The 16096-nt window shown below is 43.4% G+C and overlaps 1 protein-coding gene across 4 annotated transcripts in view; it reads left to right on the top strand.

The window, feature by feature from the left end:
* The window catches only part of MAPKAPK3 (MAPK activated protein kinase 3), a 113294-nt gene that overhangs the window by 80286 nt on the left and 16912 nt on the right, over nt 1-16096 (top strand). For 3 of the 4 annotated variants that reach the window (XM_057407691.1, XM_057407693.1, XM_057407692.1), the window contains one exon: nt 1802-1855. The exons of the other annotated variant lie outside the window; for it this stretch is intronic. In XM_057407691.1, coding sequence (XP_057263674.1) covers nt 1802-1855 — 54 coding nt within the window. The remainder of the gene's footprint in view (nt 1-1801; nt 1856-16096) is intronic. 4 annotated transcript variants of the gene reach the window in all.

Genomic DNA, 16096 nt, shown 5'->3' with positions numbered 1-16096 from the left:
TTGATATCTTTAGTTTGACTATGTTTATTTTAAATTCTCTTCTATTCTTAAAATGTTGTTAATTGGCCCAAAAGTAAGGCCATGAAATAAATCATAGAATCATAGAATAGTTAGGGTTGGAAAGGACCTTAAGATCATCAAGTTCCAACCCCTCTGTTGTGGGCAGGAACACCACACACTAAACCATGTCACCCAAGACTCTGTCCAACCTGGCCTTGAACACTGCCAGGGATGGAGCATTCACAACCTCCCTGGGCAACCCATTCCAGTGTCGCACCACTCTCACAGGAAAGAACTTCTTCCTTATAACTAACCTAAACATACCCTGTTTAAGTTTAAACCCATTCCCTCTTGTCCTGTCTCTACAGTCCCTAATGAAGAGTCCCTCTCCAGCATCCTGGTAGGCCCCCTTCAGAGTCTGGAAGGGTATCCCCTTTTCCAGTCATTGGGAACTTCACCTGACTGTCATGATTTTTCAAATATGATGGCCAGTGGCTTAGCAGCTTCATTCTCCAGCTGCTTCAGGACCAGTGGATGGATTTCATCAGGTCCCATGGACTTGTACACGTTCAGGTTCTTAAGATGATCTTGACCCCGATCCTCTCCTACAGTGGGCCTGAGTTCTTCATTCTCACAGTCCCTGCATCTGCTTTCTAACTTCAGCCATTTTATTGCTAGTTTGAAATAGGAAAATAGGAGGCAGCAAATTACTTATGTATAGACTTTGTACAAAAAAGAAATAAGGCATGCACATGATCTAGTGTTGCTCAGTGGAACTGAGGAAAAAAATAACCAATAAGTGTACCAGGTTTAAAAGACAGAGATAATGACTGCTGCTGAAAGAAGAGACAGTTGGATAAATGCATCTGAAGTACTGATTTTATTATTTTAATTTAAATAAACCAAAATGAAAGTGAAAGAAAATTACATTTTTTAAAAAAGCAATGTAGTGGCATGATTTTGTGTAATATAGTGGTGAAATAATGCTAATGCCTAGTTTTGTTTATTGGATTGTGCAGGCACTAATAAAGTCAGAAGGCTTTTTATTCAAGCCTTTGGTTCTTTGCTACACCTGTTCTTCATAGAAAAATTTGGCTGAATTTGAACAAAGCAAATGAAGTTACAGTAACAGATGCTGAGAGTTGTGTTAAGTCACAATTCCTCTGGTTTTGGAAATGATTTTTAAGCAGAAGTAAAAGGTACAGAGTAATGACAGTTAAGTAATCAATACAGTGTTAACAAAATGAAAGCAAAGTGGAAGAAATGTAGCTCTCCAGGCATGGGAGGAACAGGCAGAAGTAAAATACTGAGAATGGTGCAGACTGATGCTTGAGTACAAGTTTATTCCTTTGGGGGATTGATTAATGACAGCATAGCAGCATTTAAAAAGTTGAAGAACTTCCTATGCAGCTGCACTTGGAGACAGTCAGTGGTATTTGGTGCATCAGGGTTCATTTGAGTCTCTACAGTAGTGCTGCTGTTGGAACTACTTCATGTGTGGATGGAATTCCCATGTGCACCCTGCAAATTTCAGCATCAAGTGACAGATCTGCCTATCAAGAGCGATGGGGAGCCATCAATTATTTGAATTGTTCCAAGAGCAGATCATTCTGTTTAATAGGTTTTTGCAAGGGTGAGCAAAGATCAAGGTTGAGTACATATGGTTTGAAGGCAGCATCAGGAAAAGACATCTCAGATCAAGCAGGGATTAGTTTTCTGATATAATTAACTTCTCAGGAAGTATCAGAGTTAATGGTGGAAAGAAACAAAAATAATCACTAAGGTCATTGTCTTTGCTCAGGCAGATATCTGTTCACTTCAGAGAGTGGTTTATCTTGGTGAAGACATCACAACTGTGACTAACGTGATAATTCTTGTGTAAATATCAAAATGTGATGATCTTGTGAGGTCAGTGGTGTGAGTGCTCTTAACCAGGGAACTAGACTGTGCCTCTGGGAAGATGCAGAATTGGGCTGGGCAAAGCCCTGCCTGTTGGCAGGGCTCGTAGCTTACCTTCCTGGTGGGATTGCCTTGGTCTATGCAGCTTGTCATTTTACTATTCTGACACACCTGAAGGATGGTATTTCCTGTGCTGAAGAGAAATAGTTTTGCAAGAGTTTTTTGGCAGAATTTTTTCAACTATTGCCAGTAGTAATTCTAGAGGAAAAAATAGTTTTAAATAGAAATTAAGTTTGTAGCAATTTGCCTGTTACTTGGATTGAAATTATTGAGGGGGAAATTTTGTTCCAGGAGTGTCTTTCCTTGTCACCCTTAAAGTCATCCCAAGTTCGACCACATTGATGGTCAGTAGAGATCTCTACTGACAGTTCGCTTTACCACAGGTATATTTGCACTGGGCATGGTGCACGCTACAACTGAGCAGGTGTTTTCCTGCTTGAAAAAGGGATTGAATCCCTGTGCTCCTGAAATCTATCATGACTCTGGACAGAGGTACTAAGAGAAAAAATCTCTAGTCTGGCCTTTGACTCTTCCACTGTCCCCAAAGGCACAGAGGAACAGAGATCTGCTGGGTAGCTGCAGAGTGAAGGAGGAGCAGAGAAGCAGGGGCCTGGAGGTGGTAGAGAATGAGATCTGCTGAGGAGGCATTGCTGAAGGAGCAAGACACAGAGACAGAAGCAGTAAGATGACGGAGCAGAGGGACAAGGCTGAGTTTGAATGAGGAGCCCTGACACAGAGGCAGAGACAGGGAGCCAAGGGGTGGAAAATGGGGAGAAAACTAACTGGCCTCTGGGATTTGAAGGTAGAGAAACAGACAACAGGAACCAAGGAAGATCTGACAGAGTAAGGGCTGTGGTACTAGTTTCAAGGATGGGGGAAAAAAAGGTCGTTTGGGTGATGAGGCTTGCTAGCAGAGGGTGACAGGATTAAGGCAAGGGGTCAGAGGTGCACGTGGGACCAGCCTGAGGATTGAGGCTTTGGTTGGTTGGGTGGGTTTTATTTTCTCTTTTTTTCCAGAAGATAAATAGAAAGCTGCCTGGCACAGTGCTCCCCCCTCCAGGCAGGAGTGCATCCCAGAATCTCCTAGTGCCCTGCTTTCTCTCAGACATCAGTAGCTGTAAAACTCATCGGTATAAAATGTTTGACACCCTCTTGTTTATCCAGAGTTGTTATAGTCTGGTTTTGTCATTACCTCCTTTTTTAGCTGACTGTCAGAGGTCTGTGCAGGAGATATGTGAGCTTTAGCTCTGCAGATAAGTCATGAGGGGTATTGGTATGAAGATGCATAAGGGGATTTGTTATTTTCAGGCTTGTTTTGCTGTTGCTAGAAAAGAAAAAAAGCATACCACAAAAACTAGACAATCTCTCACACATAACTGCTTCCTAAAGTAGCAATTTGGGTTGGGAAACTGAGCATTCAGATGTAGTGATTTTCAGGATCCATGCTACCTATACACTTTGACTCTCTTGCACTGTATTTTCTACCACACTTCAGCCTTTTTCAGCACACAGACAATTATTAGATTGTTAAATGATTGGTTTCAATAGCTGGTTTCACTGTCATTGCTCAGTGTATGGACGAGGCTTCTTTACTTCAGTTTATTTTAGACCTACTCTGACAACAGATTTTTTCATTTCCTCCTAGTAGTGCTTTGTGGTTTTCACTCTGATGTGGAACGCTGTTATTTCCACAACATTTGCTTTAAGGTAAGTTTGCGTTGTCCTTACCTCACATATGGGGAGCAGAGGAATAGGGTGGGCTTCCAAGAGTAAATGTATGCACTGAATTTTGGGAGCTCCGCTTGAAATACCTGGGATGAGAGTGCTCCTCCCTAGCCTGCACACTGAATAGCAGGTTGCGCTTTAGTTCAAGCCAAGTTTTTTAGACCTAAGGTGTGGTACAGCAGTGAGTGCCCAGCACCTTGCAAGCAAGGCAGTTCAGGCTTCTCAGAAATGAGGTGTAGGCAATCAGTGACTACCTGCTTGGCTCAGTTGACTTCCTGAGCATTGCGTAAGACATCAGAAAGGGACAAGAGCAGAATGCAGATATTTGAGAGTAGCAATCAGCTGTGGTAACCACAAGACCTCTCTTTCTTATATTGCACTTTCCAGTTTCTATGTAAAATGAAGAGGAGGTTGAAGAGGCTCCAGATAGCAGTTCCTGTCACTCTGCATTCTGACTTGAATCCCTATTAGGTTCAGGTTGTACTTTGCCTGTTGTAAGGATGAAGTTGAAGAGGGAGGAATAGTGTATAATAATACTGTGTTTAATACAGGCATACAAAGAGAGCAATATTCAGGTTACTTGGTAGACTAATGATTCTTCTTTCATCTACAACATTTTATTATGTATTCACTGAGGGGGTTCAGAGAAAATTCAGAGAAACAGCAAAATGATGAAACTGCTACAGTGTGCTGCACGCACCGAATTCGTGTTATCAGGAGTTATTACATCCTCTGTCCTCTCTGTTTTGGAGATTCTTGAACAATTTGTGCCAGAAGCACCCCATTGCAGTAAAACATGAGGAAAGTGAGATCCAAAGATAGTTTTTGTCCCAAAAGAAGTCTTTGACCTAGAGAAAGATCTGAGATTCCTGAGTCCAGTGTCTTAATAGTAAGAGCATAGCCCCTTAACCATTCAGTCCACATGTTGCTTGTTTGTTTATCAGTTTGTCACAAGAAGCCCGTGGTATAACCTTACAGGTGCTTCCAGGGCCATGAGCTGCAGAAAGCTTGCAGTCCATGCAGCGTGTGAAGGCTGTGTTGCCCAATAGCTTTCAATAAACACTGCTCAGAGATTCAGCTGCTGGTAGGGTTATTTTTACTTCTACTATCAATCACTTCCAGTCAAGCATCGCTATTCTTCCTCTCTTTCACTGAAGCCTCTTCAGTGAAAACTGCAACCTGGACCTTGCCTGCTTTACTGCTAATTTTGCTGTTGTTGTTAGGAATATGCAAAGAGGAGGATGCAGCATTCTTTTCCTTCATTTTGTTGTACAAAAGTTACCTCATTTGCCTAGACTGGATCAGCACTTCGGGTTTCTGAACTGCCATGCAGTTTCTTTTACAGGTGCTTCTGGATGTGTGTAGTGGTTACAGTAGAGTGCAAGTGGTTCTGGTGGGAAAACAAGAGACTGTGTTTTCCCGTTTAGCTTGTAGTGGCATGGCTTTGACAGCTTAGATCTGTGAAAGAATATGAATGTATCTGAAAAATCCAAACGTTACCTGGAGGTTTTAAACCCACAGCTCTGTATATTCTGAGGAGTGAAAAGAGTCGGTGGGAGGCTCCACATGGGCTGGGATGGAGAGGGGGGAAGACATGGGGTGTGCATACGATGTCTGCTTGCTTTCAAGTGTTCAATTGATAGGACTATCACAGTGAGCGTCTATGCTACCATTACCCAAATAGTAGAACCTTAGAGACAGGATGTCTGAGCTAAAGGTACAATAAATAAACACACTGGTTGCTGATAATGAGGAAATCTGTGGCAACAGGATTTACAGGTTAACAGCATGGAGATCAAAGATAGGAAGAGGAATGTGGCTGACTGTTGACTGGGTGTCCTGAATTTTGGGACAGGCAACAACACGTGTTTTTTGGAAGGCTTGTGTAGTCAAAGGAGATGATATTATCAAGTGGCCTGGATGAAATCTGAACTGAGGAAGACTGCAACAATCTACAGTACTGTGGAGTATTTGTAATCTATCAATCTGTAATCTTTACATCTGATAGCATCTTTGCAGAATGGAACCTTTACATTTTACCTTTAAATTGCCAGGGAATATTGCTGGATCCTGGGATTTAAATATCTTTCTCTCTTTGGCTTTTTCCAGGTATTTGTTGGGTTTTGTACCTCTTACAAGGTGGGTGGCTTACAAACTGGGTGGCTGTGTCTGTCAGAGAGCAAAGCTTTTGCATGTATTGTAAAGCAGCAGGGGATTCCTGAGCAAGGCCTGCAGGGTTGCAAGGGGAACAGAGCTCAAAGGGGAGTAGCGTTTATTTCCAGGCTTCCAAAGACCTAGAGGCTTTGCAACCTTAAAGGTTGCAGTGAGGCCTTTCTTGGGCTAATTTTTGTTTAGTTAAGCTTTCCCAAATAATTGCTTAATCCAAATCTGAAACTGTGTATGCATTATAATGTTGCTTTTCTTTTTTGGGGGGGGAGGTTAGAGGGGCTGTCACAAAAAATATGTGCTTAGTCGCTTAAGCATCCAGACTTCAGTCGTGTTGCTGCAGCCAAGCCATATTCCATCTTTCTCAAAAGGCAAGATAATTTTTCTTTCTGATGCACAGGCTGAAACACCCTCTATTAGAACCTGTTATGAAAAGGCTTCACGTTCCTATTTCAAGTCCCAGGTTCTTGTGGTCTTTTCACCTAAGGCTCACAGGGATATATCAGAGGAGCAGGCATAGGTATTTATATAACTGTCCCTTGGGAAATGAGCAGTAATATTTTCCCCAGTGCTTGCTGTGTCAGTGTATGTTCTAGAAACTAAGTGCAGCTATCGCATGGCATCCCCCAGAGACCCTGTGAGAGTCCTGGTGTGCAGCTCTCCAGCTCTGCCAGCACTCATGAAACTTGCCTTAGAGGCGTCGTGTTTTCTCAGGTTCTCTTCTGCATCCCCCTCACGCTGCATGATGAGCGCATGTACCCCTGAGGAGAGTTCCTCACTAAGGCTTTTCCTTGCTTTTGTGATAATTGTTTTTAGAAATACATCCCTTCAAACTGAACAGGAAATGGTATTTTGACTGCGTGAAAACTTTATGAAATAAAAGAAAAAGTGTATTCCCCCAACTTAGAAACACCCAGGAACTTCTAAAACTCCTCATGAGAAATAAGAATAGCCATACCCATCCCTGAAATAGTGGTTGCCCTATAGCTGGGGTCTGAGGAATTCAGGGCTATGTCCCTACTTTGCCAACTTGTGTCCCAGTAGAGGAAAACGAGGGGCGTAGCAGACTGTAGACAAGCAGAGTTCCCTATAAGAGCTGTAAGGACATAGGTAGTGAAGTTTAAGACCCTGGTGCAGGCACAGCAAGGATGTGGAAGTGGATTGTGCACCCAGACTTAATAGGCAAATCAGCTGTTGGTTATCTGGTGTGTAAATGCAGGGGCTTTGGTGGGTTTGAACGGCAGTTCTGTCCAGAGCCTAAGGAAGCTTCTCTACCAATCTGTTGTATATTTTTTTTTGTGGAAGCTTTTAGTTTTAACTAAAATCATTCTGATCTTGCAGTTGGAGATACAGCTAGTGATGGATGATTATAAATTCCCCATATTCAAAATATCCCAGCCTCTTAGTTTAGAACAGTCAACCGCAAAGAAGAAACTGAGACTTCAGAAGCTCCAAGGTTTAATGCATGAAGTTTGCAATCTTGCTTTTACCATGTGTTATGCAGTGCATGAAGGTTTGAAAAATGTCTCCAGATTCTGCAATAGTTGGTGTCATCATCTAGTATTAAGAAGTGTTTTGAAAGTGTTGGCATTTGATGTGGTTGAGCTTGTACCATAGTTGTGAGATGAGAACCATCTATCATTGTCTTGATGTTCTTTCCCTGAACCTTCAGGGATTCTCCTCCCTCACCCAAAACAGAGCCATGAGAATCAAGGAGCTTGCGGTGCTAGGGATGCTGGGGTGCTCTCCAGAGCTGATCTTTTGCTGGCTGTGAGCAACCCTTATAACAGGAGGGTTGTAAGTGTGCATATGAATTTGGGCAAATACCCCCCTCCTCCATCTTCTGACACATTCTCAAATGGTGAAGACAAACCAAGAGGTTTCTGAAGGTTTTTAAAGTGGCCACAGCTTGGAAAAGGATTGTATAGCCACATGTAAATAAATACACAAGCATTTGGGTGTCCCTGCCCATGGCAGGGGGTTTGGGACTAGGTGATCTTTAAGGTGCCTTCCTTAAAGGGACCCTTCCAACCCAAGCCATTCTGTGATTTTTGGTGATAGAAGGATTAACCCATGAAAGTTGAAATAACCGTCACCTGACAGCTCTTGGGCAAAATCCTGTTTATTAAGCAAGTATCAGCCAGGTCTTACAGAGTGCTGCATGATGTTCAAAATCTGCAGTTTCCCTTCACCCTTCCTGTCTCCACTTAGGGATCTGTATTCTCAAGTGATGGGAAGCACATCATGGCCGAGTGCCTTTTCTCCTCACCACTGCCTGCTGTGGAGTGCTGCGTCGGCTCTGCTGTGAGCCCAACAGCTGCACAGCTCAGACAATCTGTTTCTCTGCTAACGTGGCTTTAGTGTGGGTATGTCTTCCTGTCACCTCTGGGAGAATGGTATTGGATGGCACCTTGCTTTTGTGAAATCATCACCTCAGAAGTCATTAACGCTTTCATGGGGCAGCTGTTTCCACAGTACTAATGTTAGCTGTGACTTTTGGCCAGAAATGTCTTCTGAGTCCCTTTTCTCCTTTGCCCCTACTTTCTGACTCCCTCCTCCCACAAGCCCAGGCTTCTCTTTCAGGCATGCTGACTTGTGGAAATGAGCCAGCGTTGCAGTGTACCACAAGCAGATATTGCAAGCAGATATTGCTGCAGGGATGGGGGGAGGAAAGGACAGTGCCTTAAGAGAGGGAAATGGATGTATGCTTCAGATTGGAAGGATGAAAAGGATTTGTATTCCTGGAATCATTTTGATTCAGCAGTGCTTTTGTTACATCTCATTTTTCTGACCCCTGTGCAGTCCTCAGCATGGCACTGCTTTAGCCAAGGCATCAAAACATTTGACTTCCAAATATTCTTGGGATCCTCCTCCTCTTCCTTTTGTATATGTAGTCATGAGGCAGCCAACACAAGACAAGAGTGGAGAGAAAGTTATTCAGGAATGTGAAGGAAATGTTCTTGACTTTGTCAGAGAAGTGCCCTTCAATTTAAGCTGCTCTGTTCTGCCTTTGTGGTGTCTGACTGCTTTCTGTTATCTGGTTGCAGGGAACGTGAAGCAGCTCTCTAACATCTGAAAAGAAATGGAAGATGGCTGCTGGGGAGGGAGCCCTCTGCTCCCACCTCTCCCTCCACAGCATGTCTCAGAATATGAAGAATGTTTAGCAAGAGGCTGGGTGACTGAGAACTGAAATACAGTGGGCAGCAAAAAGGAAAGATATTCCTTGCCTTCTGGAGCTTAGGGGAGATGAAGTCTGCTTGGGGCTAGCGAAAGTGCTGGGCTGTTGAAGGAGAACCTCCAGGGGTTTGGGGCTTGACCAGGCAGGGTGGGAGCCTGGATGGACTGAGCAAATACCTAAACAGGTTTGGATAAAGGGGAGCTGTGGCTCAGGAGGGGATTAGTTTAGATGGGGCATTTATGTGGTGGGGGAATCTTCCTTAAAGGCAGCTTACATGGTGTTTCTTGAAGGTTTCTAGGTTTCTGAAAGGAACTGGGAAGGACTGTTATGCTTGGTATGAACTGGCAGTTCCCACTTCTAGGAAGTATGTCTTCTAGGAAGTATGTGTTCCCCAGTGTCCTGGATATTAAAGAGCACTTAATCAAGTAGTGAGTGCTGTAAAGCATGAGCTGTTCCAGGAGTGTGCTCTGGGGCTTGGGAGAAAAGTGATGGTTTGATTGCTAGATCCTGATGCTGTTGGGCAAAGCAGAGCTGGAACCCTGGGTGGCCAAGCTAGTGCACTGAGGAAAATGAATCAATGAGAACTGCAACATAAATAACGGGTTTACTGCACTGTCACTTGCTTACGTTGGCTCCATCTGTTGAATTCCCTCTTCCCCCAGTTTATTTCTTTCCTTTCCTATGTAATAGTTTCCTTGGCTTTAGAATATATGTTCAAAATAAGCACAAGAAGTCTTGGGAGAGAAATTTACTTTCCTCATTCTCTTAATGGCTTCCTTTGCATGTCTGTCCTTTGCTGAATGCTGCAGGGTTTTGTTTCCATTCACAGTTACACCATTCTCTGTCATATTTTTGCTATATGCAGTAAGCAGTTTTGAGGATCTTCATGCTTGATGGAACTTCAAACCATCAACCACTGAGCTGTCTACTGAGTTGTGACTTAGAAATAGCTTTAGATCTTTGCTTGCAAATGCCAGTGGCAGAGCTTGCACAAACGTAAGTGCGAAAGCAGATACAGCAATGATTTGAAGAGAAATCTTACCAGTGTCCTTGCTGAAGGTTTTGGGACTTTGTCTTGTTTCTGAAGACAAGCCAAGGTCCCACAGGTTGCAGCTTTCAGGACTGCGTGTTTGATGTTGTGCTGGACAGAGTCACTAGAGTTATATTCTCAAGAACTGGGTGAAGAATCAGGTGTGGGACATGAGGTTCTGTCAGTGCCACTGGTGTCTGGGATTTAGCAAGTGTCCCCTGAAGTAAGGCTTAAAAGAAGAAGATAAGCCCTATGGAATGGGAGAAGGAAGATTTGAGAGTTCTTTGTTTATTTCTGGGTTCTTGTGTTTGGATGATTTAGGACTACTTGAGGTAGACAGTGCAACAGAAGAGAGAGATACTACTTGGCCTGGTATGTCACATGGCAGAAAGCACAAATGTGGGTGTAGAGAAAGAAAACGTGGAAGGAGGAAGAACAGCAGTACATCAGAGACCTGCCCTCGGGTGGCATATTGCTAACCTTTGCATGCATGGATGGATCTTAAATTCATGTGGAAATGGAGGGAGTGTCAGCTAAAAGGGAGTTTGGGTGTGCAGGCAGTGGTATGAGAGGATGGTCTCTTCATTCTGAAGTTTGCTGCCAGATGGTGGGGCTGCAGTGGTGGGGGGAAGCTCATTAAGGTATTAACTGTTAAAATGTGGTGCTAGGGTGCAGGGTAGAGTGACATGTTAAGTGCCTACAGCATGAATCCAGCATGCACCCCAGCGGCCTCTTTACTGGGAAAGCATGGCAAAGACTTCCTGGGAGTTCTCAAGTGGCTTAATCTTCCTGACTGTAGTCACACATGCAAGAGCTATAGAGAAAGGCTGGGAGCATCACAGACTCCTCTTGGAGCTACTGTTATCTGTTGTTAATGAGATTAAGCATGTTGCTAATTTTTGCTTCTACCTTGTTCAGTATTATCACTTCTGTGTTAGTTTTGATACCGCTTATTAGCATGAAGACTAGAAATAGAACATCAGGCTTAGATCTTCTCAGTACTTCTTTGTTCTGGTCTGTGCCTTCTGTCACATCCTGCTCCATCAAAGGTGCACCATGCCTTGATAATCCTGGTAGCATTGTCCTGCTGTCCTACACAGCTGTACAGGTGGGTTTCATGGCAGTTTGCATGGAAATGAGCATTAAGCACTCTGCATAGCATCTATTATCTTTGCTCTTTCATTTGTTTGGTTTTAAACAGAAGTGTAAGACCGTATCTATTAAAAAAAAATCATTATTGGGAGGAGAGGGTGTTAGGGGTGTTTAAAATGGAACTTGCTAACTGTGGCTGTCAATACTGGGAAGCGTGTGAGAGGGTCACATCCTGGCAGACATGTTCCATCCCATTTCATGACCATGAGAAGTGCTAACATGTTTTTTTTTTGGGTATTCCTGCATCGCAGTCATTGCATAGGAGAGAGGTAAAGGTAAGGAAATACAACTGACACTTAAAAAAACAAATGGGAGGGTTTTGTGATGGCCATAGTTCTCGTGTAAAGGCAAGATGTGTCCTCACTGTGGGAAGTTTCATTACTGGAGGGTAGCAAAACTGTTGGCCACAGTGTATGTCCCAAAGGTTTAAGTGATCTTTCATATCTTTGATTCAAGCATATAAAGGTGTTAGACACTTGGGAGATCAAGGTTATAGTCTTGAATTAGTTTTACTGTTCTATGAGTTGCTGAAGTCAAAGCAGAGGGAAAGTTTGATGGGTTTGTGACCTGAGGAGGTGCCACAGGATTTTATACTGTTGGAATTTTCTTAAACAGCAAAGTTTCACAAGCAAGCTCTATTACTTTTGACCAGCCAAGGACTGGGAGATATGAATTACTGAAGCCAAGTCACCTGAATCCTTGTTAGGAGAATTTATGAACTCATAGCTGGCAGGAGTGAAGGTTTTGTTGAGGGGGTTTTTTCCTCTCTTTTCCCTTCCAAAGACAAACCTCGTTTCAGACACTAGAGTGAAACTATAAAGTGTCATAGCTTTCAGCTGGGATTTTAGGTTTTCTTTTCCTCAACTCAGAAATTTAGGTGGTGGAGCTCCAGATTATTTTAATTACAACCCCGATTTATTGTAGGTATTTATGCTGTACAAGTTTAGGGAAAACTTATACTGGAGTGGAGCATATGCCCAGCTGAAGTGGGGCATATTCTCCATGGCCTTATGCTGGTACCCTATGTGCGCACTGTAGGCGGAGCAGTGCTGCAGAGCAATCAGGCTGAGCACACTGCGGTTTTAGGGGCTGCGGCTGCCAGATGTCCTGTCCTGTGTGCCTGCGGGTGCTACAGTCAAATCCTTCTTTGAGGAAGTAGGTGATAGTTGTGGTGGTGAGGAGCATCTTGTTGTCGAGCAGAACCAGATCAGGGTCCCACAGACCAAAGATCAGACACTGAAAGAGTGTCAGCACAAATCCTGTGGCTTCCCTATTGGTCCCGCATTTCTGTCTGCCTCCAGAGAAGAAAGAGGTTTTAAAACCAAGAGTGAAAAGAGCTTCAGAGCACTGCCCAGTTTTGTTTCACCTTGGATGGTCATAATATGCATATTAAAGAAGCAGGCTAAGAAAGGATGTTTGTGGTGTGTCTGGGTTTCAGAAAGGCCTTCAGAGCAGGTCTCCCTGGATGCTGCATATTGACTGCAGGTATTGAGTGCTGCTGCTGTCAGTGCTGGCTACACAGCAGTGTTCTGTGGAAGGAGTTGTCAGGAAGAGAAGGTGGAGAGATGATCTCTAGGCCTTCACTTGTAAACAAGCATTTAAGGATGTTCTTGTCTGGTAACAGCATGTTAGTAGCTGTTGGTGATTTATTTCCCTTTTAAACTATGGTTGCAGTGTTTTGAATAAAGTAGAAGCTGTGTGTAGCTGGTTTGTAGCTGTCACAGCGGAGTCTAGCTGGAATCTTAAGGTGCCAGTAAGAATTATTTTTGCATTCACATAGCAGAGCAAGTGCTGTATTAAAATGCAAACTAATCTTATGGTTGTAGCAAAATGCATGGCATGCTTTTTATTTAGATTTATATATATCCCACAGTATTGGATGGACAGTCACATACCTTTGGCACTGCAGTTCAAATAGCTTCGTGTAATATTATCAGAATATTCCTCAGGACAGTCGCTTTTCTTCGTGGCCATTTTTCGCTCATTTTTGTGCCTGCCTTTTGTTAACCTTGCGTGTTCAAATGTATACTGACGCACTGCATTGCCGTTTCGGTTGTATATGCCATATTGGCTAACATTTATGAACAAAGACAGTTGACCTTTACAGAGTGAATGGCTAGATGCGTGTATAATTAGGGAATTAATAGTGATGTCTCATTTATTTATCTCAGGCTGTAGAATCATGTTGAGTGCCCAGTGGTGATTTGAATACTGCTATAATAAATAACATCCAGAACCACACCAAAGTGATTTTTAGAAGACCTAGATGATTCACTACAGGAGAGAGGCTTGGAGCAGAATAATATTCATATGATGTGTGCTCCCTGAGGAAGGAGAAGCAGGAGTGCTCGGAGAGCTAAACTCTTCAGTGGATTTGCTGCATGGCCAGTGCACAAACTCTTACAAAGGAGCACATCTTAATCTGTTCTTTTTGTCCATTCTACTCTTCCCTCCTGTTTTCCCCTTACAATGCATGCTTAAGGAATGCGAAACCCTGTGTGTCAGCAGGAAATTGGTTTCAGAGCGCAACTCTGACACCACATGTGAGCAGTCCCCTCTGAGCCCTCTTCATCTCACTTACGCTGGCGAGATACCAAAGATCTGTTGTAGCTTTTGCTATTTCAAAGGATGAGCTGAGGAGAGATTGGAAGCATGGGGAGTAGAGGTAGGTAAAGAAGGGTCCCTCACTGCAGACAGTAAACCCTGGTACACAGTAGGTTGAGTGAAAGGATTAGATACCACAGGCAGGAGTGTTGCAGGATCGCACCGCTTGTCTGTTATTACTGACTGTTACTAATGAACTTGGAGGAGCCCACCTCTGGGAGCAGCTGTCTGCTTGAGCACTGATGGAGATGCTGGGTAATGCCAACTGCAGCAGCAGCTTGGGCAGCTCTGTGGGAATCAGGATGACAGTTTGTTTCAATGAAGCCTCTGAGCGGATTTAATTTCTAATAGCCTAAGCTGGATTTGAAATAAAAGCAGAAAAGTGAAAGATTTAGTGATGATCCACCACCTGAGCCTGCCCTGCGCAAAGTGCCTGTCTCTTGTTTCTTGACTGATGCTTCAGTGCTAATTTGAGCAGAAATGTCTTCTTTTTTAGTTAAACTAAAAATTCAGTGTGTGCTTTCTTTGGGATTTGCATGTGTGGATTTCCCTGCCTGCCGGGCTGCTGTTGCAAAGCACCACATGCTTCTTGCTGCAGCTTGACTGACTGGCAGTGCTGGTGCGTGAAGAAGAAAACCTTGATAATTTCAATCCCTTTAGTGTTCTAACACAAAGAATGGCTTTATCCCTTGTGAAGAGATCTAGAAACATAAAGATTGTTAACATTGTATTAATGGACGTAGTGCAAATAATCAAGATATGATAAAAGACAAAATGTTCAAAGCCATAGTGATAGCTCTGTTTCTCTAATCCTCTTCTTTTTGTAGCATAGGGGAGAAAGAAGAGGAAAGAAACATGATCCAAGCCTCCTTTTGCCATCAGCCCCTCTTGAATAAAGAAAGCCTGGAAGAGCTGCTCTGCAGCAAACCATGTTAGTTTCTGTGCATCAGTGTGAATTTAGATTCCAAGGCTTATTTGTAGGATTCAGCATTTTTGTGACAGCTACATGCAACGAGGAAAGAAAGCAAAAGTCAGACATTTACCCACTTACACCTTTTTTTTTTTTTTTCCAGCTAGCAAAATAAATAAAGCTACATTTAAGAGCCTATATATCAGTGTTACATGCTGAGTATCCCTGGGAATGAAAGTTTCTGCTGTCCCATTTCTGTTTTAATAATGGGAAACCTTCCTGGGAGGAAGATAGTGTAGAGATTATAAAACTGCTTGTTTGCTGAAGGGAGAGTTCGGGTTCTGGAACTGGTGCAAGTAAGTAAAAGCTGCTTGCAGCGTCAGGTGCTGCTTTAACGTAGCACGTGCAATAGATGAGAGCTGAGGCTGTAACAGTTCCAGTTCAAGCACGGCAACTGTTTGGAACTAGGAGGAATTGCTGAAGTTTAAAATCAATAAAAGGCATATGTGGGGGTCTTAATCCCCTCTGTAGGGAACAGACAGCAGGTGTAATAATAATGTGTGTAACCCACTAGTGCATATTAAAGTCGCAGAGAAGTCACTGTTCCCTGTCCTCAGCCTGTTCCGTACCTGCGCCCAGGGATATCTTCTCTCTCTGTTGCTACAATTTCAGAGTCCAGAAAAATCACTTGCCACTCCCTGAAGTCCTTAGAAGGCTATTTTCTGTATTTCAGACCGTAAAGGTATGAGGGTTCCTGCTATTCTTTTTTGCTTACACAATACTGAATCCGTGGAAAAGCAGTTGCAGGATACTGTGTTGCTTCTTTTAGTCCCATCTTTTCTTTTTTTCTGTTGAGATTGTGCAGAGGGAGGTTTCGCACAGCTGGGTAGTTCATTTCTGCGTGGGGTTGCTAACCCGAGCTAGGCCTTTACCCCAGAACAATGAGATGAGGCCTCCCTCCGCTGCCCAGGCCCTGAATTACCCAGGGCATCCTGGGCAGTCTGCCTGCGCCATTGATCCTCAGAAGCAGGCTGCGCACACCCTATGGCTTAGCTCTCTTCCCTCTCCAGCTTTTTCAGATACTAAAGACGAGTTGTGTGAATCACTAAGAGTTAGAGCTCCTGTATTTTCTTGCCTTTCATCGCCTCTGGTTTTGGTGTTCTCTCTGTAAGTAGCTGTTAATACTTGCTTCATCTGCTTTTTTTAGGTTCAGTAATGCAGATCTCCAGCAAAAATACAGTTTTCTAGTGTGTGGTTCCTATTCCAAACTATATTGTCTGACCACAGACACGGGCATCCCCATGCTGCTATGCAGAGTCTACAGCTGTGCAGATCCCATGCACTGTGCATGGGATCACTGATGTGGCTTCCT

This window comes from Pezoporus wallicus, unplaced genomic scaffold (genome assembly GCF_028554395.1).
Source record: "Pezoporus wallicus isolate ANWC-B61680 ecotype Strahan unplaced genomic scaffold, APGP_CSIRO_Pwel_v1 contig_3568, whole genome shotgun sequence".
NCBI lineage: Eukaryota > Metazoa > Chordata > Aves > Psittaciformes > Psittacidae > Pezoporus > Pezoporus wallicus.
Note: the sequence above shows the minus strand (reverse complement) of the source record. Positions and strands in the feature narration are given on the sequence as shown.